At 46.5% G+C, this 27,834-nt stretch overlaps 1 protein-coding gene across 10 annotated transcripts in view; it reads right to left on the bottom strand.

Moving 5' to 3' along the window:
- The window catches only part of RAB11FIP3 (RAB11 family interacting protein 3), a 164,196-nt gene extending 137,261 nt beyond the window's left edge, over positions 1 to 26,935 (bottom strand). For 3 of the 10 annotated variants that reach the window (XM_077449295.1, XM_077449298.1, XM_077449303.1), the window contains exon 1: positions 19,937 to 26,928. In XM_077449295.1, coding sequence (XP_077305421.1) covers positions 19,937 to 26,530 — 6,594 coding nt within the window. In that variant the 5' untranslated portion in view covers positions 26,531 to 26,928. Of the gene's footprint in view, positions 1 to 19,936 lie in introns of all 10 variants that reach the window. The other 7 variants (XM_077449301.1, XM_077449300.1, XM_077449297.1 and 4 more) reach the window with 7 other exon arrangements.
- Positions 26,936 to 27,834: the final 899 nt, after the last annotated feature.

Raw genomic sequence — 27,834 nt, 5'->3', positions numbered from 1 at the left:
ACACCAAATTTAACACACCTGCTCCCCATTCACACCTGAAACCTTGTAACACCAAGGCCCCTTTCACACTGGGGCGGTGGGTGCGTCGGCGGTAAAGCGTCGCTATTTTTAATGGCGCTTTACCATCAATTTTGCGGTGCTAATCGCCCGCTGGCGGGGTGCTTTTACCCCCCGCTAGCGGCACAGAAAGGGTTAACAACCGGCCGCGCAAGGGTTAAAACCACCACAAAGCGCTGCTGCAGCAACGCTATGCCAGCAGTATAGCTGCGCTGCCCCATTGATTTCAATGGGCAGGAGCGGTGTATTCCTCCGCTCCAAAGATGCTGCTAGCAGGACTGTTTTTAGCACCCTGCCAGTGCGCCGCTCCAGTGTGAAAGTCCTCGGGGCTTTCACACTGGAGACACAGCAGCGGCTTTCAGGGCACTTTGCAGGCACTATTTTTAGCGATGTAGCGCCTGCAAAGCGCCCCAGTGTGAAAGAGGTCTTATGAGTCACATGACACCGGGGAGGGAAAATGGCTAATTGGGCCCAATTTGGACATTTTCACTTAGGGGTGTACTCACTTTTGTTACCAGCAGGCGGTTTAGACATTAATGGCTGCGTGTTGAGTTATTTTGAAGGGACAGCAAATTTACACTGTTATACAAGCTGTACACTCACTACTTTACATTGTAGAAAAGTGTCATTTCTTCAGTGTTGTCACATGAAAAGATCGAATAAAATATTTACAAATATGTGAGGGGTGTACTCACTTTTGTGAGATACTGTAGAATATAATAGTCCATTAGATCTGGTAAGAGGCCCTCCCTGAATGGTGACACTTTTATTCTTAACAGGAAGTGAACGTGCGGGGACACTTTCACTTTAAAGCGGGAGTCCACCGGGACTCCGCGTTTTTTTTTTTTTTTTTAAAAGCCAGCAGCTACAAATACTGCAGCTGCTGACTTTTAAATAGTGACACTTACCTGTCCAGCGCGCCCGCGATGTCGCCCGCGAAGCCGATCGCTCGCTCGTGCCGCCGCCATCTTGGATATGGGAATCAGGAAATGGAGCCTTTCGGCTTCATTTCCCGGTTCCCTACTGCGCATGCGCGAGCCGCGCGGCGCAATCCGGACGGTCCCCGCTGCCTCTGGGAGCTGTGTGTTTCCCAGCAGGCAGCGGGGCACTTGCTGAAGGGGGCGGGCGCTTGCGGAAAGGGGCGTAACGTACGCCCCTTTCCGCAGAGAGCTAGCCCGGAAGTGGGTGCAGTTACCTGGATTATCCAGGTAACTGCACCCCCCCTCCCCCCTGAAAGGTGCCGATTGTGGCGCCGGAGGGGGGGGGGGGATTCCGATGAGCGGAGGTCCATTTTAGGGTGGACCTCCGCTTTAATACACAGACTTTCACTTAAGAATCACTACTAATCACAATATTTCTGAATGAATTTATGGACTTTGTTGCATGCGCAGTTTGCACTTCATTCATTTATTGAATTAACTTTATTGCACTGGTTTATGATTTAACCTTTTTTTTTTATATATGTAGCCCTGCCTTTTGATAGGTTTACATAACATACTAAGCACCCTAGTGTCAGGGATTTCCAGGGGTTCAATAGACGAGCGACTGCACTCTCCGACTCACCAGCAATAGACTCCTGGGATTGATCCCCACCAAGGACACTAACTGCATGGAGTTTGTATATACTCACTGGGTTTTTGCAGGTTTGCTCTGTGAGCTCCCTCTTTCTTAAGATCCACAAAGGTTTCACTCAACAAGCTTCTAAATGTTAGAGGCTCACAAAATTCCATTGAGGGATCTGGAGGAGGAGGAGGATCAAACTGGCCTTGAAGCGACCATTGCTAAGCACCCCAGTTTCAGGGATTTCCAGGGGTCTGTAAGATGAGTGACTGCTCTCACCAAAACTGCGACAAAGGGCTCCTGGGTTTGACCCCCAAGAACACCAACGATATGGAATTTGTATATTCTCACTGGATTATTGAAGGATTCCTCCGTGAGCTCTGATCCATAAAAGGTTTTACCCAGCTGGACCTACTTCATCTTGTGTGTGTATGACCATGGTAAGAAATATTTGTCCGCATCATCCTCTGGGAGCAGAAATCAATGTGGATGGTTCATTGGTCTCCATAACGTGCTGCAGAACGTGTTGAGTCTATATAATGGAGTAACATAACAAACACAAGCGAGGAAAGGGTACTTTACCCCCCTCCCCCTACATGGCCATTCAGATTTGGCACAAACTAATTGTGAAAGGTCGGCACCTCTCCAACAAACTGACAAAGACGGCATGAACTAAAGAGGCATTTTCAGTGGGGGGGGTCAAACAATGTTGACAATCCAGCTTTGTTTCACAGAAAAGCCCTCTACAAACAGGATCGACAGGTCGTCCTTTGTGAAGTGACCAGACAACGTTTAGAGCACATTCCTACTTGAAACGCATTTATATCTTTTTTTATGTTCAAGTGTGATCTGGCAAATTGTGGAGAGCAGAAAAATACAGCAGTCCAGAATTCGGCAGGAACCGGCCAGAATTCAATCCATCTATGTGCAGGCTGGTTGTACACAAGTCAATCCATCGATCAACTTCAGTACAGCCGGCCCGTCAGTTCTTTTTTTTCGGCCAGTCATAGCTATAGCCACCGGCAGTGATCATTTTATTGAGTAATTTGACTTTCCTTCAACCAGTGGCTGAAGAAAAGAAAATTGCACAATGTATTAGTGGTGCACCGAAATGAAAATTTCAATGCCGAAACTGAAAATTAAAGTGGTTGTAAACCCTTACAAACCACTTTGACCTACAGGTAAGCCTAGATTAAGGCTTACCTGTAGGTCCAAGCAATATCTCCTAAACCTATATGGTTTAGGAGATATTTGCCCGAAAACGGGCACCGCTGTGTACGGCGCATGCGCCGTAGACAGCGGCGCGCAGGCGCACTGAGCGCGGCATTTCCAAGAATGGAGCTGCTGCGCGTGTCGACTCCCGTGCGCATGTGCGGGAGTGACGTCATCGCGGCTTCGCCGAATGACAGCGGCGGAGCTGCGAGACGCCACCAACAAGATGGATGCGGCGGACTACAGGGGACAGCGGTGACTTCGCTGGCTCCTGTGTCAGGTAAGTGACACATAATGGGCTACTATGCGATGCATAGTAGTCCATTATGCTTTGCCTTTGCAGGGAATGAAAGAGGAAGTAAACTCATCAGGGTTTACTTCCTCTTTAAAGATGCATTGTGGCCGGTATCAAAACCGAAATTGAAGGTTTAAAAAAATAAAATAAAAAATGTATATTATATAGATTTATTACTTACAAAATAACTTATATTCAACCTTTTAATTAATATCATGAATTTAAATGAATATTTAGTTCAGCCATTATTGGCACGGTTTGAAGCGGCGTTAAAAATCCAGCTTGCTGCATTTGTGGTGTGTATTTGGCAAACCTCACCAAAAAAATGCAGCTCCCCATTGAAATGCAGCAACAATGCAGTTTTGTTGCTTTTTTTGAAGCACATGAAAAAAAAAAAAAAAAAAAAAAAAAAAAAAAAAAATCACCATAAGCAAGGCAAAATCACTGCAAAATCACGGGCATTTTCGGCAACCAGTATCGCCACTTTTTTTTTTTCTTTTGGCGCAATGCTCAAAACCCTATTTCTCAGCAGCCGAAATTTCGGTGCATCACTACATTGTTCACGCTACTTGTCACATGCACAGAAACGCACTGCAGATAAACAGTGTTTCCATGAATTGTTAATGGCGCCCCCACACATTTGCTAAAGCGCACTTCAAATCGCACTGGGCACCAGTGCTCATTTATGTGTCTTAAACTGAATTTGTTGGGTCATTCTCCCCTGCCTTTTCATGAGCGACTTGCACATATTTAAAGCCAAACCCATTTCTGCAATATTCAGCTTCAATCTAGAATTTTACCCCACAAATCTTTTTATTTTTTTTCTGCTGCTAGATATTCTCTGATGCCCAGCATCATTCAACCCATTTCCTCAGAGCCCAGGATGCCCTGGACCCACCCCAGGCTTTGACTGGACAGTGAAAGAAGAAGCAGCACAGTAATGCGCTCATCTCTCTATCACTTTCCTCTCCCCTCCTATCAGCATGCGTCAGCTCAGCACATGAACTAATTGGCTCCTTGTGCTGATTATTCATCGTACACTCCAGCCCTGCTGCACAGGGGATGCAGAGAGGCCAATACCAGGTCAAATTTAGGGGCTCGCACTGATTGTATTAAAAAAAAAAGAAAGATAATTACTGGTATCTATTAACCACTTGGCTGGCCAAAGACCAGAGCACTTTTTGCGATTCGGCACTGCGTCGCTTTAACTGACAATTGTGCGGTTGTGCGGCGTGGCTCCCAAACAAAATTGACGTCCTTTTTTCCCCACAAATAGAGCTTTCTTTTGGTGGTATTTGATCACCTCTGCCGTTTTTATTTTTTGCACTATAAAACTAAAAAAAAAAAAAAAAAAAAAAGAGTGTCAATTAAAAAAAAAAAAAAAAAAAAAAATGTTTTACTTTTTGCTATAATAAATATCCCTAAAAAATATAAAAGAAAAACACTTTTTTTACACAGATTAGGCCGATATGTATTCTTCTACATATTTTTGTTTAAAAAAAAAAAAAAAAAAAAATCGCAATAATTGTTTATTGATCGGTTTGCACAAAAGTTATAGCATCTACAAAATATGGGATCGTTTTATGGCATTTTTTTTTTATTATTTTTTTTTTTTACTAGTAATGGCGGCGATCAGCGATTTTTATCATGACTGCGACATTATGGCGGACACATCAGGCAATTTTGACACATTTTTGGGACCATTCACATTTATACAGCAATCAGTGCAATTAAAAATGCATTGATCACTGTGTAAACGTGACTGGCAGTGAAGGGGGGTTAACACTGGGTGGTGCTGTAGGGGTTAAGTGTGACCTAGGGAGTGATTCTAACTGTGCGGGGGAAAGGGGCTGTGTGTGACATGTCACTGATCATCGCTCCCGATTACAGGGAGCTGTGATCAGTGACACTGTCACTAGGCAGAACGGGAAATGCTTGTTTGCATTAGCATCTCCCCGTTCTTCCTCTCTGTGAGACGATCATGGGTATTCCCATGGACATCGAGCCCACGGGACCCGCGATCCTACTCAAGGAGCTCTCGACGGGCGGTACACCCATTTGCGCAGCTGTGCCATTCTGTCGACATACATCGCCGTGCGCCGGTCGGGAACCGGTTAATGATTACATAGGAGTATTGATTTGTGTCTTTTAAACATGCTTGGAGTTCAGCTTTAACTATCTACAAAAACAGGAAGGAGACTTGCGATTTATCAAAACTACTAAGCTTGGCGTGGTCGGTCTGCTCTAAGAGGCACTTGTTCCACTTGAGATTAAATGAGTGCCGCCATTCTAAAGGCTTTTGAGAATTGAGATATAGGCCAGTGTGACCGATGTAAAACTGTGTGCGGGGGAGTCTGGAAAGAGTGGGCTCTCTCATTACATAGGATGTTGTTTGAAGACACACTTCACATCACTTGACAGTTTAGTAAATCAGTGCTAGAGAACCTTAAAGTGTTACTAAACCCAGGACCCGGAATTCCCTATATCTGTCTCCCACAGTACACAGAAATGCAATTATTTTAGTAAATATAATCTGCTAAATACCTTTTCTTATCAGCAGTATATAACAGTCTTGTGACTTCTATCAGTATTCAGCTGAGCACTGGTTAAAGCTTGTAGGAGGAGTTTGCATTCTCCTCTGTCCTATGAGGTTGCATGACCCCTGACCCTCTGTCTGGACAGTGCTGATTGGCCCTGTGCTGATCACATGCACTCCCCCAAGGAAAAAAAAAACCAAAAAAACAACTCTCTAGCAAGAAACACCAAACTGAGCATGTGCAGAGTAACTCCAAAGGCTCTGTCTTATCAAGAGATGGATTGGAGACAATGGAAGAAAGGGAGGATCAGAGAAAACAGGATCAAACAGTCTTTTTAAACAATGTGGAGGATTAACCCCTTAGGTTCCACATACTTTACTGCATATACAGTAAAGACTGATTTTACTGTTTATTAACACTTTATATTGTCTCAATCACTAAAGAACTAATATCAGGCAAGAGATCAGCGTTAAATAATATTACAGTTTAGTCCTACATTTAACCTCTTGGCGCTGGCCATATGCAAATATGCGGCTTCTCAGCGCCTGGGCCTTGGCTCAGAGTGTCCACATATTTGTGTGAATGCCGGTCAACACCCTGCACGCTCCCGGCGCAGTTATCGGCGCCTAACCAAAAGCTCCCGAACGCATACAGAGATCACATGACCGCCGGAACTGCCATTTGAGGCAGTCACCTGATCTTAAACCCCACCCACCTCCTGGCATCTTAAACCTCTTAAAGGGCTGGGAGGTTCCGGTGGGAAGAGGCTAAAGCACCCCTGGGTCAAAGCAACAGGATCACCTTTCTAGTGCTCCCTACGGTGCCGTTAGGAGACATTAGACTTCATCAAGCCTTAAAGTGATTCTAAGACCTTGAGGTTAAACCTTCTGTGCTGCAGGATCCCCCAACCCCCCTCCCTTTTTCTTACCCGAGACCTGATCCGATCCAGCAATGTGCATGAGAGCAGAGGCTCTAGCCACCATCTCCCTCCTCATTGGACAGATTGATAGCAGCGGGAACTATTAGCTCCAGCTGCTGTGAATCAAATGCTGTGAAGAGGGAGCTTGGGGTGGGGCCGAGCCGGCTGCTCTGTGTCAATACACGCAGGCAGGGTGGCTCAGGAGCGAGCATGCATGGGTGCCCCCGTGGAAATGAAAAGTATTCTCTGATTGGACAAGATTGATAGCAGCGCAAACTATTGGCTCCAGCTGCTGTGAATCAAATGCTGCGATGAGGGAGCGTGGGGTGGGGCCGAGCCGGTTGCTGTGTATCAATAGACGCAGGCAGGGCGGCTCAGGATCGAGCACGCACTTGTGCCCTTTTGGAAATGAAAAGTATTCTCTGACTGGACAAGATTGATAGCAGCGGGAACTATTGGCTCCAGCTGCTGTGAATCAAATGCTGCGATGAGGGAGCGTGGGGTGGGGCAGAGCCGGTTGCTGTGTATCAATAGACGCAGGCAGGGCGGCTCAGGATCGAGCACGCACTTGTGCCCTTGTGGAAATGAAAAGTATTCTCTGACTGGACAAGATTGATAGCAGCAGGCACTATTGGCTCCAGCTGCTGTGAATCAAATGCTGTGAAGAGGGAGCGGAGGGGTGAGGCCGAGCCGGTTGCTGTGTGTCAATAGACGCAGGCAAGGCGGCTCAGGAGTGAGCACACAAGGGTGCCCCCATGGAAATGAAAAGTATTTTTTGATTGGACAATATGAAAAGGTTGGGCAGTGACATCACCTTCTACATCTTGTCCAATCAGAAAATGCTTTGCAATTTTTGAGAAAAAGCAAAGCATATTCTGAATGGCACCCATGCCAAGCAGGTGACCGCCTGTATTCAGAATGCAGGACAGCTGCTCACCATGTGACCCAAAAACTAGTGGGAATCGCTGTATTCGCAGTGCTTACAACAGTGACTGCCAGATTCCAGGGAACCCCACAGGTATGATAGATGCATCACTACATTGGTACAAGCTGGACAACTTCCCCTTTAGAGAAAGAGATCCCAGTATTGACTTGAACGTTGAACTCGGGCATAATACACCCCCCTTGCAGTGATGGCACTGCCCCACCACTATAAGGCGCTCTCATCTTCTCCCCAACACTCTAGGCTGTGGATGGGCACTCGCTTCCCAATATACAGTGCAGAACTCCTGGCCCTGCATTGTACTTGATGACACCGGAGTGCGACTGCTGGCCCGAGCGCCTTACAGAAGAGGCATCTGGGAACGGGTAGCACAAATGCAGGGAGAATGCCGGAGCAAGGAATACATTAAACAACACAGCGTACCGCCCCACCCCTAGACCTAATAAGCATTCTGTGTGTTTTCCGTGTCATTCCCAGAGTTTGGAATAAATGATGAATGGAAAACAGACCAAAATAATGCCAGCGATCATTTGTTCTGGCTACAAGAACTTTTACTTTCAGGCAAACAGTCAACGTAAACGTCTCCCGTCTATGGGTCGCCTAATGTGTGTGGCTAGAAGAGATCCATCCCCAACCCAAACTGGACGGCGGTGAATTTGGATTTGCCAAGCTGTCAGAAATCCTGAGCTTTAGCAAATCTCTCCCAAGTTCCGTATGCTATCTGAAATTATTTACATATTAATCTTCTGCTGAGAAAAGCTGCCCAGATTTCTGCCATCCATTGCAAACTAATTATCATTTGGAAAGCGTTGATAATGGATTACCGCGCCGGATAATGGCTAGTCAGCGGTCACACTAGGCTGTTCTGTGGGCCTGGAGGAGGAAGGCACGCAGCGAGATCGCCGGAATTACCTCCAACTATAAAAAGAGGCAGCAGAGTATGAAAACACATTTCTTTTGTATCCAAACCGTTTTTATCTACCTGTTATGCCGCGTACACACGGTCAGACTTTCCGGGAAAAAAAGTCCAACGGATATTCCGATCGTGTGTGGGCTTCAAAAATTCTGACGGACCTAGAAATAGAAACTTGTTTTAAATCTTTAATCGGGAAAACCGTTCGTCTGTGTGCTGGTCCAACGGACCAAAAACAACGCAAGGGCAGCTATTGGCTACTGGCTATTGAACTTCCTTTTTATTTAGTCCCGTCACACATGTTGTACATCATCGCTTTCTAAACAATCAGACTTTGGTGTGATCGTGTGTAGGCAAGTCCGTTTGAGTGGAACTCCGTCGGAGAAAAAGCGTTTTGGCGGAAAAAACGGTCGTTTGTACGCGGCATTAATTATCAATGTACCAGGAGGGATAAGGTACGGTGGATATAAACAGTCTGCACACTCCTGGTAAAATGTCAGGTGTCTGATGTAGAAAAATGAGACAAAGATAAATCATTTCAGAACTTTTTCCATCTTTAACCTCTTCAGCCCCAGAAGATTTTACCCCCTTCCTGACCAGAGCACTTTTTGCAACTCGGCACTGCGTCGCTTTAACTGACACTGACGCCCAAACAAAATTGGGTACTTTTTTTCCCCCACAAATAGAGCTTTCGTTTGGTGGTATTTGATCACCTCTGCGGTTTTTATTTTTTGTGCTATAAACAAACAAAAGCGTCAATTTTGAAAAAAAATAATACATTTTCTACTTTTTGATATAATAAATATCCACCAAAAATATATAAAACCTTTTTCCTCAGTTTAGACCGATATGTATTCTTCTACGTATTTTTGGGAAAAAAATAAATGATATATAGATATAGATATATATATATATATATATATATATATATATATATATATATATATATATATATATATATATATATATATATATATATATATATATATATATATACACACACACACACACACATATATATATATATATATATATATATATACACACACACACATACACAGTGCCTTGCGAAAGTATTCGGCCCCCTTGAACTTTTCAATCTTTTGCCACATTTCAGGCTTCAAACATAAAGATATTAAATTTTTATTTTTTGTGAAGAATCACCAACAAGTGGGACACATTTGTGAAGTGGAATGAAATCTATTGGATTTTTTAAACTTTTTTAACTAATAAAAAAATGAAAAGTGGGGCGTGCAAAATTATTCGGCCCCCTTGCGTTAATACTTTGTAGAGCCACCTTTTGCTGCGATTACAGCTGCAAGTCGCTTGGGGTGTCTCTATCAGTTTTGCACATCGAGAGACTGAAATTCTTGCCCATTCTTCCTTGCAAAACAGCTCGAGCTCAGTGAGGTTGAATGGAGAGCGTTTGTGAACAGCAGTTTTCAGCTCTTTCCACAGATTCTCGATTGGATTCAGGTCTGGACTTTGACTTGGCCATTCTAACACCTGGATACGTTTATTTGTGAACCATTCCTTTGTAGATTTTGCTGTATGTTTGGGATCATTGTCTTGTTGGAAGATAAATCTCCGTCCAAGTTGCAGGTCTTTTGCAGACTCCAACAGGTTTTCATCCAGAATGGTCCTGTATTTGGCTGCATCCATCTTCCCCTCAATTTTAACCATCTTCCCTGTCCCTGCTGAAGAAAAGCAGGCCCAAACCATGATGCTGCCACCACCATGTTTGACAGTGGGGATGGTGTATTGAGGGTGATGAGCTGTGTTGCTTTTACGCCAAACATATCGTTTTGCATTGTGGGCAAAAAGTTGGATTTTGGTTTCATCTGACCAGAGCACCTTCTTCCACATGTTTGGTGTGTCTCCCAGGTGGCTTGTGGCAAACTTTAGACGAGACTTTTTATGGATATCTTTGAGAAATGGCTTTCTTCTTGCCACTCTTCCATAAAGGCCAGATTTGTGCAGTGTACGACTGATTGTTGTCCTATGGACAGACTCTCCCACCTCAGATGTAGTTCTCTGCAGTTCATCCAGAGTGATCATGGGCCTCTTGGCTGCATCTCTGATCAGTCTTCTCCTTGTCTGAGCTGAAAGTTTAGAGGGACGGCCAGGTCTTGGTAGATTTGCAGTGGTCCGATACTCCTTCCATTTCAAAATGATCGCTTGCACAGTGCTCCTTGGGATGTTTAAAGCTTGGGAAATCTTTTTGTATCCAAATCTGGCTTTAAACTTCTCCACAACAGTATTACGGACCTGCCTGGTGTGTTCCTTGGTCTTCATGATGCTCTCTGCGCTTTCAACAGAACCCTGAGACTATCACAGAGCAGGTGCATTTATACAGAGATTTGATTACACACAGGTGGATTCTATTTATCACCATCAGTCATTTAGGACAACATTGGATCATTCAGAGATCCTCGCTGAACTTCTGGAGTGAGTTTGCTGCACTGAAAGTAAAGGGGCCGAATAATTTTGCACGCACCACTTTTCAGTTTTTTATTTGCTAAAAAAAGTTTAAATTATTCAATAGATTTCGTTCCACTTCACAATTGTGTCCCACTTGTTGGTGATTCTTCACAAAAAATTTAAATTTTATATCTTTATGTTTGAAGCCTGAAATGTGGCAAAAGGTTGAAAAGTTCAAGGGGGCCGAATACTTTCGCAAGGCACTGTATGTATGTATGTATGCATGTGTGAATATATTATAAATTATTTTTTTTTTTTTTTACTAGTAATGGCAGCAATCTTTGATTTTTATCGGGCTGCGACATTATGGTGGATACATCAGACACTTTTGACACATTTTTGGGACCAGTGGCATTTATACAGCGATCAGTGCTATAAAAATGCACTGATTACTGTAAAAATGGCAGAGAAGGGGTTAACACTAGGGGGCAATCAAGGGGTTGTGTTTCCTAGTGTGTGTTCTAACTAAGTGGGGAGGGGACTGTGTAGGGGAGATGACAGATCGCTGTTTATACTTTGTATGAACACACAATCAGCCTCTTCTCCCCTCAAAGAACCGGAAACTGTGAGTGCCCCTAGTGGCCGCAGGGCGAAGCGATGTGACACAACCCAGCCGTGCCATTCTGCTGCAGTAAAAATGCGGCGGCTGGTCGGCAAGTGGTTATTGTGACCTATAAACTGTACAACTCAATTGAAAAAAAAAAATGAAATCTTTTAGGTGGAGGGAAGTAAAAATAAAAAAATAACAAAATATGGTTGCAAAAGTGTGCACGCCCTTACACTAATACTTTGTTGAAGCCCCTTTTGATTTTATTACACCTTTTTTTACCTTAAAGCGGAGTTCCAGTAATTTTTGTGTAGATTAAAAGTCAACAGCTGACTTTTAACCACTTCTGGATCTCCCACCGCACATAGACTGTGGCAGGGCGGCTCGGCTGCGCGAAACCGGACGTACCTGTAGGTCAGTCCATTCATTAGATACAGCGGGCATGCACCCACCGCCAGAGACTTGATGTCCGCCGGCCACCGTTAATCGCGGTACCGAGAGGCAGAACGGGGATCGGCCTATGTAAACGAGGATCACCGCTCTTACAGGAAAGGAGAGAGATCAGATGTTTCTAGTGATCAGGAACAGTGATCTCTCTCTACTCCCAGTCAAGTCCGTCCCCCTGACAGAAAGCACCTCCCTAGGGAACACTCTTTGTCTCCATCTTTAAGGCCGAGGGGAACTAAACCAATTTAGTATGGTGATGTCACAGAGTGGGATAGGCTTGCTGTAGATCTACGGACCTTTGGAACACTTTTGAGATCGATTTACCTAAACTTAAAAAGGTGTTCCAGCCACGATTAGTTCCTGACTTTTAATGAGGACACTTACCTGTCCAGGGAACCCCCCCCCAGGCCGATCCATCTATCGGATTGGGTGCCGGCGCTGCCATCTTAACAAAGGGAAACAGGCTGTGGAGCCTTGTGGCTAAACTGCTCGTTTCCTACTGCGCATGCGCGAGTCATGCTGCGCTTTGTGAATGGGCCCCGTTGTATTCTGGGACACACACATGGCCCAAAAGACAATGGGACAGCTCGCCGAAGAGGAGGAAGTGAAGGAACAACGCAGCAGAATAGGAAGAGGCAGATTAGGAAGACTGCCTAGCAACAGAGGTTTCTGGTAAGTAAAAACATATTTTTAAAGTTTTTTTTATTCTTTTTGAGACTATTAATGTATTTTTTTATGTTAGGGTGGACCTCCGCTTTAACTACCGTGCTGATCGTTTTTTTTTTTTCTTTTATCCAATGCAGGGGGATCTCAAACTGGCGGCCTTCCACCTGTTGCAGAACTACAAGTCCCATCATGCCTCTGAAAGTCATGCATGTAACTGTTAGCCTTGCAATGCCTCATGTGAATTGTAGTTCTGCAATAGCTGGAGGGCCGCCAGTTTGACCTACTCCCCACCTCCCTTCCTTCCCATCCTCTACCCCAACCCTCCATATCTACTCCTGCTCCCATCCCCTTTCCCTATCTTTATATATATGGACCCTCCAAAAATTATCATACACACAGTATCTTACAAAAGTAAGTACACCCCTCACATATTTGTAAGTATATTATATCTTTTCATGTGACAACACTGAAGAAATGACACTTTGCTACAATGTAAAGTAGTGAGTGCACAGCTTGTATAACCATATAAATTTGCTGTCCCCTCAATATAACTCAACACACAGCCATTATTGTCTAAACCGCTGGCAACAAAAGTGAGTACACCCCTAAGTGAAAATGTCCAAATTGGGCCCAAAGTGTCAATATTTTGTGTGGCCTCCATTTAGGGCTGCAACTAACGATTATTTTCATAATCGATCAGTTGGTCGATTATTGTTTTGATTAATCGGTTAATAACCTTAAAAAAAAATGTGGTGTATAATTTAGTTAATATGTAACGTTTAAAAAAAAGGCAATTTATTCTTAAATATCTCTATATGCAGTGGTAAATATAAATAACCAACTATATGGTTAGGGAGCAAAATATCAAATCCACTCTGAGAATAACAGACAGAAGAGATATACTGTATATACCCATTAGAGGAGAGATATACTGTATATACCATTAGAGGATATATAGTGTATATACTATTAGAGGAAAGATACACTGTACATACTATTAGAGGAGATATACTATTAGAGGATATATACTGCATATACTATTAGATGAGAGATATACGATTAAATGTTCAATCTGGTAAATATCATCAGAATCAATAACTTTAAACCCATTTTGTTATTGGCCGATTAATTGATTATGAAAATAATAATCGATTAATTTCATAATCGATTAATTGTTTCAGCACTACCTCCATTATTTTCCAGCACTGCCTTAACCCTCTTGGGCATGGAGTTCACCAGAGCTTCACAGGTTGCCACTGGAGTCTCTTCCACTCCTCTATGATGACGTCACAGAGCTGGTGGATGTTGGAGACCTTGCACTCCTCCACCTTCCATTTGAGGATGCCCCACAGATGCTAAATAGGGTTTAGGTCTGGAGACATGCTTGACCAGTCCATCACATTTATCCTCGGCTTCTTTAGCAAGGCAGTGGTCATCTTGGAGGTGTGTTTGGGGTCGTTATGTTGGAATACTGCCCTGCAGCCCAGTCTCAGAAGGGAGGGGATCTGTATAGGTTAGTAAAACAGCAGTTTAGGAGTGTGTCTATGAGAATGTTTGACCATTCTTCCAGAAGTGCATTTGGGAGGTCAGGCATTGATGTTGGACGAGAAGACCTGAATCACAGTCGCCACTCTAATTCATCCCAAAGGTGTTCTATCGGGTTGAGGTCAGGACAGTCAAGTTCCTCCACCCCAAACTCCCTCATCCATGTCTTTATGGACCTTGCTTTATGCACTGGTGCACAGTTATGTAGGAACAGGAAGGGGCCATCCCCAAACTGTTCCCACAAGATTGGGAGCGTGAAATTGTCCAAAATGTCTTGGTATGATGATACCTTAAGGATTTCCCTTCACTGGGACTAAGGGGCCAAGCCCAACCCTTGAAAAACAACCCCACACCATAATCCCCCCTCCACCAAATGATTTGGACCAGTGCACAAAGCAAATTCCATAAAGACATGGATGAGCGAGTCCTGACCTCAACCCGATAAAACACTTTTGGGATGAATTAGAGTGGAGACTGTGATCCAGGCCTTCTCGTCCAACACTAGTGCCTGATCCTCCGCTTCTGGAAGAATGGTCAAACATTTCCAAAGACACACTCCTAAACCTTCTGGACAGCCTTCCCAGAATACTTGACTTGCCTGCACAGAGTCCTGACCTCAACCCGATAGAACACCTTTGGGATGAATTACAGCAGAGACTGTGAGCCAGGCATTCTCATCCAACATCAGTGCCTGACCTCACAAATGCGCTTCTGGAAGAATGGTCAAACATTCCCATAGACACACTCCTAAACCTTGTGGACCGCCTTCCCAGAAGAGTTGAAGCTGTTATAGCTGCAAAGAGTGGGCCAACTCAATATTGAACCCTACAGACTAAGACTGGGATGCAGCCACACAATCTAAAGAACACAATATTAAAAATATAGTGGAAACTTGTAAAAATGGTGACTCAAAACCCAAAAAGCTACAATAATAAAAAATATGCACCATACTTTCCCCCTGGAAGCAGAACTACCAGCAAAAAGCTGACCACACACTCAAAATATTTATAAGTAATAAAATAATAATATATAATAATTAAAATAATAATATGCACATGAACCATTTCACCTTACAAATAAGTTATTCTATTCAGTAACTCTTGTGATCCAGTCACCTCTAACACTAAAAACGACCCCGGAATAATTGACGTTATTTCGGCTTTGCCGTTTCCGGCATCACCTGGCTTCTCACTGGACAATTCAAAGGTGGTAAAAAAAGCTGCAAAGCTGAAATGGCAAATACAAATGCCACCAAAGGGGGTGTGCAGTGTTGATGATTTGCGTGAATCATAAGACTGGCTGAAGAGAATGCGTTTTTTTTTTTTTGATAACATGCACTGCATTGATGCATTCACAGTAACCATGAGATAAAACAGAGTTCAGGAATATTCTTTTACCTCATTGTTTTGCAAATCTATGTACACCACAAACTGTATGATTGAATCAGTTCTGATATCGCTGTTTTACTAACCTGACAGCTTATTATTCTAAATAAGAAACCTTCATTTTGTTTGCAAATATTATATATTTTAACTAAGGCTGCAACGATTAATCGATAATGAAAATCGCTGTCAACGATTTTCGTTATCGATTAGTTGGTCCGCACCTTCCTCCCTGTCCATCCGTTAAATAAATCCTCCTCCTGTCTGTGTACAAGGCACCGCCGTATGTCCGAGTCATGTCCGCGCCGCACGTCTGCCCCTTTCATCCGCGCCTCTCCTCTGACGTCAGCCCCCCACTGATCTTCTCAGCCCTGCCCGCTGCTGCATCAAGGGAACAGAGAGGCGAGAAGCAGCCGTGACGGGAGCCGAGCTGGCGAGCTGCACACTGACTGTGAAAGGTAGCGGCTAATATAACAGTAAAATAAAACATGCACAGTACATGAAATTTTATGACAAGTGCCCCATTCTAACACTCCTAAGTATTCCTGGGGAGTGGGGTGCCCCATCATTGGTGTTCCTGGGAGGGGCAGAATAGTGCCCCACTGGTGTTCCTGGGAGGGGCAGAATAGTGCCCCACTGGTGTTCCTGGGAGGGGCAGAATAGTGCCCCACTGGTGTTCCTGGGAGGGGCAGAATAGTGCCCCATTGGTGTTCCTGGGAGGGGCAGAATAGTGACCCATTGGTGTTCCTGGGAGGGGCAGAATAGTGACCCATTGGTGTTCCTGGGAGGGCCAGAATAGTGACCCATTGGTGTTCCTGGGAGGGCCAGAATAGTGACCCATTGGTGTTCCTGGGAGGGGCAGAATAGTGACCCATTGGTGTTCCTGGGAGGGGCAGAATAGTGACCCATTGGTGTTCCTGGGGGGGGGGGGGGAATAGTGACCCATTGGTGTTCCTGGGGGGGGGGGGGAATAGTGCCCCATTGGTGTTCCTGGGGGGGGGGGAATAGTGCCCCATTGGTGTTCCGGGGGGGAATAGTGCCCCATTGGTGTTCCTGGGGGGGAATAGTGCCCCATTGGTGTTCCTGGGGGGGAATAGTGCCCCATTGGTGTTCCTGGGGGGGGAATAGTGCCCCATTGGTGTTCCTGGGGGGGGGGGGGAATAGTGCCCCATTGGTGTTCCTGGGGGGGGGGAATAGTGCCCCATTGGTGTTCCTGGGGGGGGGGGGAATAGTGCCCCATTGGTGTTCCTGGGGGGGGGGGAATAGTGCCCCATTGGTGTTCCTGGGGGGGGGGAATAGTGCCCCATTGGTGTTCCTGGGGGGGGGAATAGTGTCCCATTGGTGTTCCTGGGGGGGGGGGGAGGGAAGTGCCCCATTGGTGTTCCTGGGGGGGGGGGGGGAATAGTGCCCCATTGGTGTTCCTGGGGGGGGAATAGTGCCCCATTGGTGTTCCTGGGGGGGGAATAGTGCCCCATTGGTGTTCCTGGGGGGGGGGGGGGGGAATAGTGCCCCATTGGTGTTCCTGGGAATAGTGCCCCATTGGTGTTCCTGGGGGGAGTGCCTCATTGGTGTTCCTGGGGGGGATAGTGCCCCATTGGTGTTCCTGGGGGGGGGGGGGGGAATAGTGCCCCATTGGTGTTCCTGGGGGGGGGGGGAATAGTGCCCCATTGGTGTTCCTGGGGGGGGGGGGGGGGAATAGTGCCCCATTGGTGTTCCTGGGGGGGGGAATAGTGCCCCATTGGTGTTCCTGGGGGGGGGAATAGTGCCCCATTGGTGTTCCTGGGGGAGGGGGAATAGTGCCCCATTGGTGTTCCTGGGGGGGGGGGAATAGTGCCCCATTGGTGTTCCTGGGGGGGGGGGGGGAATAGTGCCCCATTGGTGTTCCTGGGGGGGGGGATAGTGCCCCATTGGTGTTCCTGGGGGGGGGATAGTGCCCCATTGGTGTTCCTGGGGGGGGGATAGTGCCCCATTGGTGTTCCTGGGGGGGGGGGGGAATAGTGCCCCATTGGTGTTCCTGGGGGGGGGGGAATAGTGCCCCATTGGTGTTCCTGGGGGGGGGGGGGAATAGTGCCCCATTGGTGTTCCTGGGGGGGGGGAATAGTGCCCCATTGGTGTTCCTGGGGGGGGAATAGTGCCCCATTGGTGTTCCTGGGGGGGGGGGGGGGGGGGAATAGTGCCCCATTGGTGTTCCTGGGGGGGAATAGTGTCCCATTGGTGTTCCTGGGGGGGGGGGGGGGGGGGAGTGCCCCATTGGTGTTCCTGGGGGGGGAATAGTGCCCCATTGGTGTTCCTGGGGGGGGGGGAATAGTGCCCCCATTGGTTTTCCTGGGAGGGGAATAGTACCCCATCATTGGTGTTCCCGGGTGGAAAAGTGCCCCATCATTGGTGTTTTATTCTGCAGTTTGAGTGTAGCACTCAGTTTTTTCATTATTACTTTTAAATAACCGGAAAAATTGCATATTACGTTATATGATTTTATCCAATTAATCGAAAAAATAACCGGCCGATTAATCGATTATGAAAATAATTGTTAGTTGAAGCCCTAGTTGTAACTACTAACAAGAATAAGTTACATTTAAAGAGCACTTGTCATTTCAGATCCATCATGGCAGCGCCTGTTAGCGGGCATCTGCTCACCTGCTGCCGCCACGTCCCTAACCGTGTTGTGTCACTGCCGCATCACCAGCCGCCATTAATGGGACTGAAGACGAGTCAACAGTGGGTCAGAGGAGGAGCCACTGCGAGATAGAGATGACAGTTGCTCTTTAAAAGTCATGATTTAAATCGAGTTGATTTAAACCAAGCCTTTTTTAATAGTGATTTAAATCAAATCCACCCTGTACAGGAGACTGCAAAATTCTAATTATGGTTCCCACAGAAAGCCTGTGCTGTATGAGATATGAGCATCAAAATAATCCAAAATACTGTACAAGCATAATATAGGATATCGTTGCTATGGCAGCAGCTAGCTGCCATAACCCTGGTGTCCCTGTGTTCGGCCGGCTACAAGATAAAAGTGGTCTCTGCAGCGGATTCGCCTGGAGATCACTTTTATCAGCGGCTGGAGAGGTCCGCCCACCCCCTCCCGCAATGCTCTGGTGCCCTCCGCCGCTTAATGGAGCCGGCGGCAGTGATCCTGTCCTCTCGGTGGCTGGGCATGGAGATGAGTGAGGGGGAAGATGGCCCCCATCCATCTCCATGACACTGCAGGGTGGAAGCGACGTCAAAATGTCACTACCGCCCATAGCTCTTAAAGGGACATTTTTTTTAAATCGTTTTTTAAATGACAATTTTTCTATTTTATTGCATTTTAGTGTAAATATGAGATCTGAGGTCTTTTTGACCCCAGATCTCATATTTAAGAGGACCTGTCATGCTTTTCTATTACAAGGGATATTCGGCCCACTGGTAGCTGTAAAGCTGCCAATACAAAGTCTTCCATCTAGGCAACTTCTGCTAGGCAACAGCCGCCACTGCAAAGCCTATTAGGTGGGCACTTTGTTCTGCGCATGCGCAGAGAAATCTCCTATGAAGAGGCAGTCCACTTTTGGGGCACATAATAAACAGATTTTCCATGCATGCCAAACATGGGGGAGACACTGCAAGGGCGGCGGTGCAACACAGCAAAGGACTGTAGCAGGACTGGGGACAGCAGAGTATAAGATGCTGAGAGCTGCCGGAGGAAAGAGACTAATAAGGGCCAGTCAAAGGCTAATACTAAAAATACTAGCTGCCTATGATTTAATACTTTATTAGACCTGGAACAAGTATGCAAATAAGAGACTACAAATGTAGAACTCCTGACCCGCATACTTTCTGGAAAAACATCAATACCTATTGGATTAGTATACCAGCCAGGCAACTAGCATTTCCTAAAGGAGAGGTCAGTAACGGCAGCCTCTGTATTCTTTCATTATAGGTTCCCCTTAGCAATCTCACTGACAAAAACATTTTACAGATAAAATAAGGACAGCTTTAAAGTAAAAAAAAGTTATTTTTTTGTAGTTTTGGATAGAGTGGAGAGAGATTAGAACCCCTGTCAGTTTTTAATGTGGTCTGTGCCCCCTTTAGGGAGAGATTCACCCACTCCATTTACCCCGTTTACCATTATCATTGAAGGTGAACGTTAAAGAAAGTCCCATATTTTGGGTTGTCCCCAGAAAAGTAATAGAGGGAAATCCTCCAATGGGGATGGTAGGTTTTGGCGACCTGGGGGTACCCAAGGAATTCCATTCATTTGTAGGGACTTCCTCCCACTTCCTGTTTGGCCATGGGACAGGAAGTGAAGGGAAATATCCACAATGAGACACAGATGGTGAAAATAAATAAAAAATCTGACAGCGGTTATAACCTTCCCTTGCTCTATTTAAAATGAAAATAAAAAAAGTTTTGCCTATAGTTCTACCTTAAGGCCAAGCTTCTAAAAACGTACCTGCTCTGCTCCATAAACAGTAGCAAACTGCACAAAGTCCTCCATCTTCACAAAGCCATCTTTATCTCGATCCAGTGCATCAAATACAGCTCGGAGACGGGCCAGCTCGTCCCCGACACAAGGAGAGTCATTATCCAGAGCAAACGCCAAAAACGGGTCACCCTCTCCAAACGAGAAGGGGGCGGAGGCTGAATCCTGTGAATCGTCGTCAGGCTGGTGGGAATCACATGGAAGCACCTGGGTAATTTCCAAGGGAGAACCTGTACGAGAGAGTACAAGCTTTTCAGTTTCTACCATTGTAGGACATGGCAGAGGAGGGCTCTCCAAACCAATATCTGCCTTTGACTGGGTGGTATCAACCGAAGGATATTGCTCATAGGAGTCTGAATGTGTAGAGCACACCTGGTTACAATCTGGTTCTTCCAATCTGAGCAAAACAGGCCCTTTTAGTTCACAAAGTGCTTTCTCCTCCAGAAGAGGGGTGTCTATTTCTGGCTGAACCAATTTATCCGGTGGTATGGCTTCCTGAGACTCTGCAAGCAGGACATCCTGGTTGTTTTCAGTGAAATCATCCAACAAATCCAACGGGTCTTTCCCCACAATCAACGGTAGCTGGTCAGTTTCATCAAGGTATTCTGATCCCATTTCAGTAACCACATAGGAATTGCTCTGAGCTAATGAAATACTTCGGAAAGGAGAACCTGCCTGATCTTCAGGTGTCAAATGATCACCAAAACAAAGGCTTTCCTGTGGAGAGGTTGATGGCGTTTCATAAACATGTGATTGTGAAGGCTTGGTTGCATCACAAAGTAAATGACCGGCTACATTAGCAGACGTACTTCCAAAGGATGGGTCAATGTGAAATTTGGAACATGGATGAACAATGGGACTATTGGAGGAGCTCTGCGTTTTACATGAAACCAGTTCAGGTTCAAACAATAAGTCCAAACAGTAAGAATCAGACTGGTCAATATCATGATTGAGAAGGTCGTTGTCTGAAATGCCACTGAAAGTTTGTCCACCTCCAATATTAAAGTCAACTTGGCCATTAGATGAGGGCACGTGTGGCAGGATAGCTGACTGGGGGTCATTTACCTGAGACATTTCTTCGATCATAGGTACCCGCTCGGCTCTAAACTCACTATCTGTCTGATTCAGTGATAAACTATCGAGGGCACAACATAGGTCACTATTAATTTCTGAGCACACCATCTCATTAGCTTGTAAATGTGAAAATACATCACAAAGGGACAGTAAGTCGTCTGAAAGGGCAAGCGGATCTATTTCTAGGGATGCAATGGGAGATTCTGGTGGCGTATCTAAACAAAATAAAGGAAAACAGTCATCAATTTCGTGAACCTGGCTAGCAGGGTCTTTTGGAGATAAATTTAAATAAATGTCTTCACCACAGTCCAAACTGACCCCTGTAAATTGAGAATGGACTAAATGTGAAGACCAGTCCCATGAGATTTGGAATTCTTCAACAATGCTGTTTGAGAAGCTGGTGTTAGCCTGGGTTGTCGGAGCAAAACACGAAGCAGAATCCAAAGATGACTGACTTGTAGATTCAGGTTGGTCTACCTCACTGGTCAAATGGCCATTACTGGATTCCAGAAAGGCTTCAGACAATAATTGGTCAACATTAGAAGATGTCAAGGACTGACACAATTGCACATTAGAGTGTTTGAGGAGAGCATTGGGACCAGAAAAGGACAACTGGTGTTCGTGGGGAGGTTCAGACATCCGAGAGAGGAGCATGTGGTCAGTATCGTTTGACAAACAAGACTCAAGCAAGGACAACTCATTGCTGGTCGGGGTAACATTAGACTCAGTCAGAAGTGACTGGTTGGCATCGCTGATCAAAAGTTCATCAAACAAGGATATTTCATTGTCAGGGTCCACAGAGGTCACATCTAAAGGACAATGATCAATGTCAGGAGACAAACACAAATCGGACAGTTCCAAGTCATCAAGGTTTGGGGACAATAGAGATTCTGAAAGATGCAACAGGCCAATATCATGAAAAGATTGAGATGGTGGCAATTGGTCGGAGAAGTGGCCTGTAGAGGACTCAATGAACTTGTTGGCATCTTCTTCTACAACAGAGTCAGATAAAGGCAAATGGTTATTCGAACTGGAGTCACACTTGGAAAAGTTGCCATGATCAAGATCCAAATAGGATTCCAATAAAGGCAGGTGACTGGTATTGGCCACAAAAGAGTTACAATTAGGCAAATGGTCAGCAAAATGGTGTTCAGATGGTGGTAACTGGTCTGCATGGGAAGGCCTGAGGGAATCAGAAAGAGGCATCTCATGGGTGTTGTGAGACACAGATGATTCAGAGTAAAAGACTTGGTCACTATCGTCATTTAAACTAGATTCAAGCTTTAGCAAGTGACCACTATCTGCGTCATGACAGGCTTCAGGCAATCCAGCTAAATGGTCAGTGGTATCAGACACTGGAAAAGGCAAAGCATCTAGAAGTAAAAAAGATTCCCCAGGCTGAAAATTGGCAGCATCGCTGGCCAAAACAGAGTCAGAAATAGGCAAGTGGTCAATATCAGAAGCCTTGGGGACATTTGATCGAGCCAATGGATCAGAGTTATGTATCAAAACAGATCCAGAAACTGGCAAGTGGTCAGGATCAATGGTCTCGGGGAGACCCGGTAGAGATATTTGGTCAGCGTCACAGGCTAAAAATGTGTCGCAGAGACAGAAGAGTTCTGCGTCATCACCTAAGTAAGATTCAGATGGGGGCAACAGGTCACCATTATTGGTCAAGGGACTTTCACAATGAGCGGACTCAGAACCAGTCATTTCTTTGTCTGCAATGTCAGAAAACAAAGGTACTTGTTTAGTTTTGGAAGAGGTTTGAGGCTGAGACACTGACCCAGAGCCTGACTCAAAAATAGAATAAGTTAACTGGTCATTTTCATGAGACAAAAAGGTTTCGGAGAGAGGCAACAGCTCAATATCTGAGTCCAAACATAAACCAGATTGAGGCAAGGTATCAGGGGTCAAGGACGACCCAGAATTGAGACTTTCACATGCACTCAAACTCAAGGCCAAATCAGATGGGGAAAACTGGACAGGGTCGAGTTCCAAATATGAGTTAGGCTGGGATAACCTGTCAGTATCTAAAAAGGGTTCAGACTGGGAGCACTTTGGGATGAAAAGGCAATCCGTCTGTGGCGACTGGCTGGGGTCAGCTTGGTCACAAGGGTCAGGCAGAGGAAACTTGTCAATCTGCAGACTCAAACTGGATTCGCAGAGGGCCAACTCTTGGTTATGGTCTAAACAGGCATCGCAAACCTGCTCATTTTGAGAATTCAGGCGACTTTCTGAGCGGTCGGAATGGTCAGAGTTTTGGCCTGAATGAGACTCAGACTGGGATGACATCTTAAGCTCAGAAATTGAACATAGTTCATCCTTAGGATATAACTCAGCTAAACTGGATTCAGACTGGGATAAAAGGTAGAGTTGGTCAACATCAGAGTTCCATAAGGGTTCAAACTGGGACAACTGGTCAGGTTTAGGGTCCAAAGAGGAATGGAAAGTGGGTGAAGGACCAGAGTCCGGGTGTAAACCACATTCTAATTGGGGTAACAGATTGTTGTCGGTCTTGGCCTGCTGTAACTTGTTAGTGTCTGGACCCAAAGTGCCATTAAATTGGCCTACCTGTTCAGAGCCGGATGCCACATAGTTAACGTTGTCAACATATGATTCAGGATGGGCTAATTTGTGAGTGAAAGAGTGCAAATGAGATTCTATTTGGGTTAACTGGTCAGCAGCATTGGTGAAACAGGTTTCAGACAGCGGTTCAAAGTCAGGGGCCAAAAAGGATTGAGGACAGCATAACCGCTTAGTGTCCAGGTGTGAACAAGATTCTGCCAGGGATAACCGTTCAGAGTTTAAAGAAGGGTCGCATTGGGGTAACTGGTCCACGTCAGAGTGTAAACAGGGTTCAGACTGGGATAAATAGTCAGTAATATTGGCAGAGCCTGATTCAGCCTCTGTCAAATCACTGCCAATGTTCAAACCAGCTTCAGCTTCTGGCAATTCACCAACACCAGGGTTCAAAAAGCTCTCAGCCTCAGGCAGCTCACTAACATCATAAATCGCAAAGCTTTCAGCTTCCGGTAGATCACTGATGCCTGGATTTAGACAAGCATCAGATTCAGGCAACTCATTGACATTGAGGTTCAAGCAGGCTTCTGCCTCAGGCAAGTCACCCTCAGGGTTTAAAAAGATTTCTGCCTCGGCCAAATCATTAGTATTGGAGATAAAGGAGTCTTCTTCAGACAATTCAGCAGTGCTGAGGTCCAAACAGATCTCATCCTCAGGCAATTCGTCAACATCAGCATTCAAACAGCATTCAGACTGGGACGATGGGTAAGGGCAAAAATGGGATTGCGACAAGTGGTCAGGGTCAAATTTAAAATGGATTATGGAATGAGACAACTGGACTGAGTCAGGTTCAAGACAGGACTCAGACTGTGGCAATAGTGCAGCACCTTCATCTAACCAGGAGCTAGTCTGAAGCAACTGTGCAGCACCTTCATCTAACTGAGAGCTAGATTTGGGCAACTGTGCAGCAACTTCATCTAACTGGGAGCTAGAATGAGGCAATTGGACAGCACCTTCGTCTAACTGGGAACTAGACTGGGGCAACTGTTCATCAACTTCATCTAACTGGGAAGTAGACTGGGGCAACTCTACGGCACCTTCATCTAACTGGGAGCTAGACTGGGACAGCTCTACGGCACCTTCATCTAACTGGGAGCCAGACTGGGACAGCTCTACGGCACCTTCCTCTAACTGGGAGCTAGACTGGGACAGCTCTATGGCACCTTCATCTAACTGGGAGCTAGACTGGGACAGCTCTACGGCACCTTCATCTAACTGGGAGCTAGACTGGGACAGCTCTACGGCACCTTCCTCTAACTGGGAGCTAGACTGGGACAGCTCTACGGCACCTTCATCTAACTGGGAGCTAGACTGGGACAGCTCTACGGCACCTTCATCTAACTGGGAGCTAGACTGGGACAGCTCTACGGCACCTTCATCTAACTGGGAGCTAGACTGGGACAGCTCTACGGCACCTTCCTCTAACTGGGAGCTAGACTGGGACAGCTCTACGGCACCTTCATCTAACTGGGAGCTAGACTGGGACAGCTCTACGGCACCTTCATCTAACTGGGAGCTAGACTGGGACAGCTCTACGGCACCTTCATCTAACTGGGAGCTAGACTGGGACAGCTCTACGGCACCTTCCTCTAACTGGGAGCTAGACTGGGACAGCTCTACGGCACCTTCATCTAACTGGGAGCTAGACTGGGACAGCTCTACGGCACCTTCATCTAACTGGGAGCTAGACTGGGACAGCTCTACGGCACCTTCATCTAACTGGGAGCTAGACTGGGACAGCTCTACGGCACCTTCCTCTAACTGGGAGCTAGACTGGGACAGCTCTACGGCACCTTCATCTAACTGGGAGCTAGACTGGGACAGCTCTACGGCACCTTCATCTAACTGGGAGCTAGACTGGGACAGCTCTACGGTACCTTCATCTAACTGGGAGCTAGACTGGGACAGCTCTACGGCACCTTCATCTAACTGGGACAGCTCTACGGCACCTTCATCTAACTGGGAGCTAGACTGGGACAGCTCTATTGCACCTTCATCTAACTGGGACAGCTCTACGGCACCTTCATCTAACTGGGAGCTAGACTGGGACAGCTCTACGGCACCTTCATCTAACTGGGAGATAGACTGAGGCAACTCTACAGCTCTAAAATCCAAGATGGATTCATATGGTGGTGATTCTACAGCGGCAGGGTCCAAAAGGAAATCTGACTGGGGGGACTGGTCTGTACAAGGATCTACAGGGGCTACAGACAATAAGGAATGGTCATCAAGACGAGGTAGACAGGATTCAGCTGAAGGAATTTGGTCAATCTCAGGTGTTAAATAATCAAAGGATGGGGGCTTACAGTCACTTTCCTGGCATGTTTTTGAAGTAACCAGCAGTGTCTCATCTAAATCTAACAAACCCTTGCTAGTCATGGGCATCTGGTTGGCATCTACGGGAGGACAAGGGGGTAACGGGTCATTTTCAGGTGGCAAAGCAGGCCAAGGAACAAACAGCTGGTGGACATCTATGAGGTCATCTGATGTTGTATCTCCTACCCAAGGAGACGACCCATTCAGATACGGACTTTGACTATGGGTATTTGGGGGAAGGGGTGTGAGGGCTGTTTCAGGGGGCACCTTAAACGTACAGTAAGAGGAAGGCTTCTGAGCGGAGTCTAGGAATGAATGTGGGGTAGAAAGGGCGATGGGGGCGCTCTCCTCTCCGTGCCCACCTGTCACCCCCACTATCACTCCGAGGGGCTGTAATAAGGGCTCCTCGCCCTGGCACGGCTCGGGCCCACCTTGCTCACCCAGTGATTGGCGTCCCTTCTCCTCAGTCCCCATCAGGAAATAGCCCCCCACCACCTGCGGAGGGATCAGGGCGATCGCTCTCTGCCCCCCCAGGGGGTCTGCGTCCAAGCCGCCCCAGGCAGTCAAATGAGGGTCCCCATCCATCCTCATGGGTCCCAGTAGGCTGGATCTCCGGTGGTCTCTGGAGGGATCCTTCTTCTTATTCTGCTGCCATCATGTCCTCAGCTGGGCATCTCCACCATTAGGCATGACTCCAATTCAAAGCACATCCAATAAAAACAATCCCCTCCAGCGGGGTCAGCGGCCCTCACCTGCCCCCTCCGTCCTGGGGGGCTCCATCCTCCGAGCCGGCTACTCCTCCGTGCAAGGTGCAGAGCCCGGGCACCGCTCCGGGGGGATGGCGGCCAGAGCCGGGCCTCCGATCACTGCAATGCCGGGTGTGGGCCTGGGAGGGAGATCAGAGCAAGAGAACCGGGACAACCGACACCATCCATCCGAGAGACTGCAGGAGACTGACCGACACAGAGAGGGAGAGGAGGCTGGGAGAAGAGGGAGGAGCCGGAGACAAGACCGAGGAGGAGGAGGAGGGGGAGAGCGCAGGAGAAGCATGGAGGAGAGAACACTGAGCACAACATACAGGGATGGGGGATCATAGAGATGGGGGATCACATTCTACAGACTGGGGGATCATAGAGATGGGGGATCGCATTCTACAGACTGGGGGATCATAGAGATGGGGGATCGCATTCTACAGACTGGGGGATCATAGAGATGGGGGATCACATTCTACAGACTGGGGATCATAGAGATGGGGATCACAGAGATGGGAGATCACATTCTACAGACTGGGGGATCATAGAGATGGGGGATCGCATTCTACAGACTGGGGAATCATAGAGATGGGGGATCGCATTCTACAGACTGGGGGAACATGGAGATGGGGATCACATTCTACAGACTGGGGGATCATAGAGATGGGGATCACATTCTACAGACTGGGGGAACATAGAGATGGGGATCACATTCTACAGACTGGGGGATCATAGAGATGGGGATCACATTCTACAGACTGGGGGATCATAGAGATGGGAATCACATTCTAAAAATTGGGGGGTCATAGAGATGGGGGATCACATTCTACAGACTGGAGGACCACATTCTACAGACTGGGGGATCATAGAGATGGGGGATCACATTCTACAGACTGGGGATCATAGAGATGGGGGATCACATTCTACAGACTGGGAGGATCATAGAGACAGGGGAATACATTCTAAAGACTGGGGATCAAAGAGATGGGGGATCACATTCTACAGACTGGGGGATCATAGAGATGGGGATTACATTCTACAGACTGGGGATCATAGAGATGGGGGATCACATTCTACAGACTGGTGGATCATAGAGATGGGGGATCACATTCTACAGACTGGGGGATCATAGAGATGGGGATC

This window comes from Lithobates pipiens, unplaced genomic scaffold, assembly GCF_037356315.1.
Source record: "Lithobates pipiens isolate NorthernLeopardFrog02 unplaced genomic scaffold, aLitPip1_a1.2 Scaffold_22, whole genome shotgun sequence".
In the NCBI taxonomy this organism is placed as follows: Eukaryota; Metazoa; Chordata; class Amphibia; order Anura; family Ranidae; genus Lithobates; species Lithobates pipiens.
This window is presented reverse-complemented; position numbering and strand designations above follow the sequence as displayed.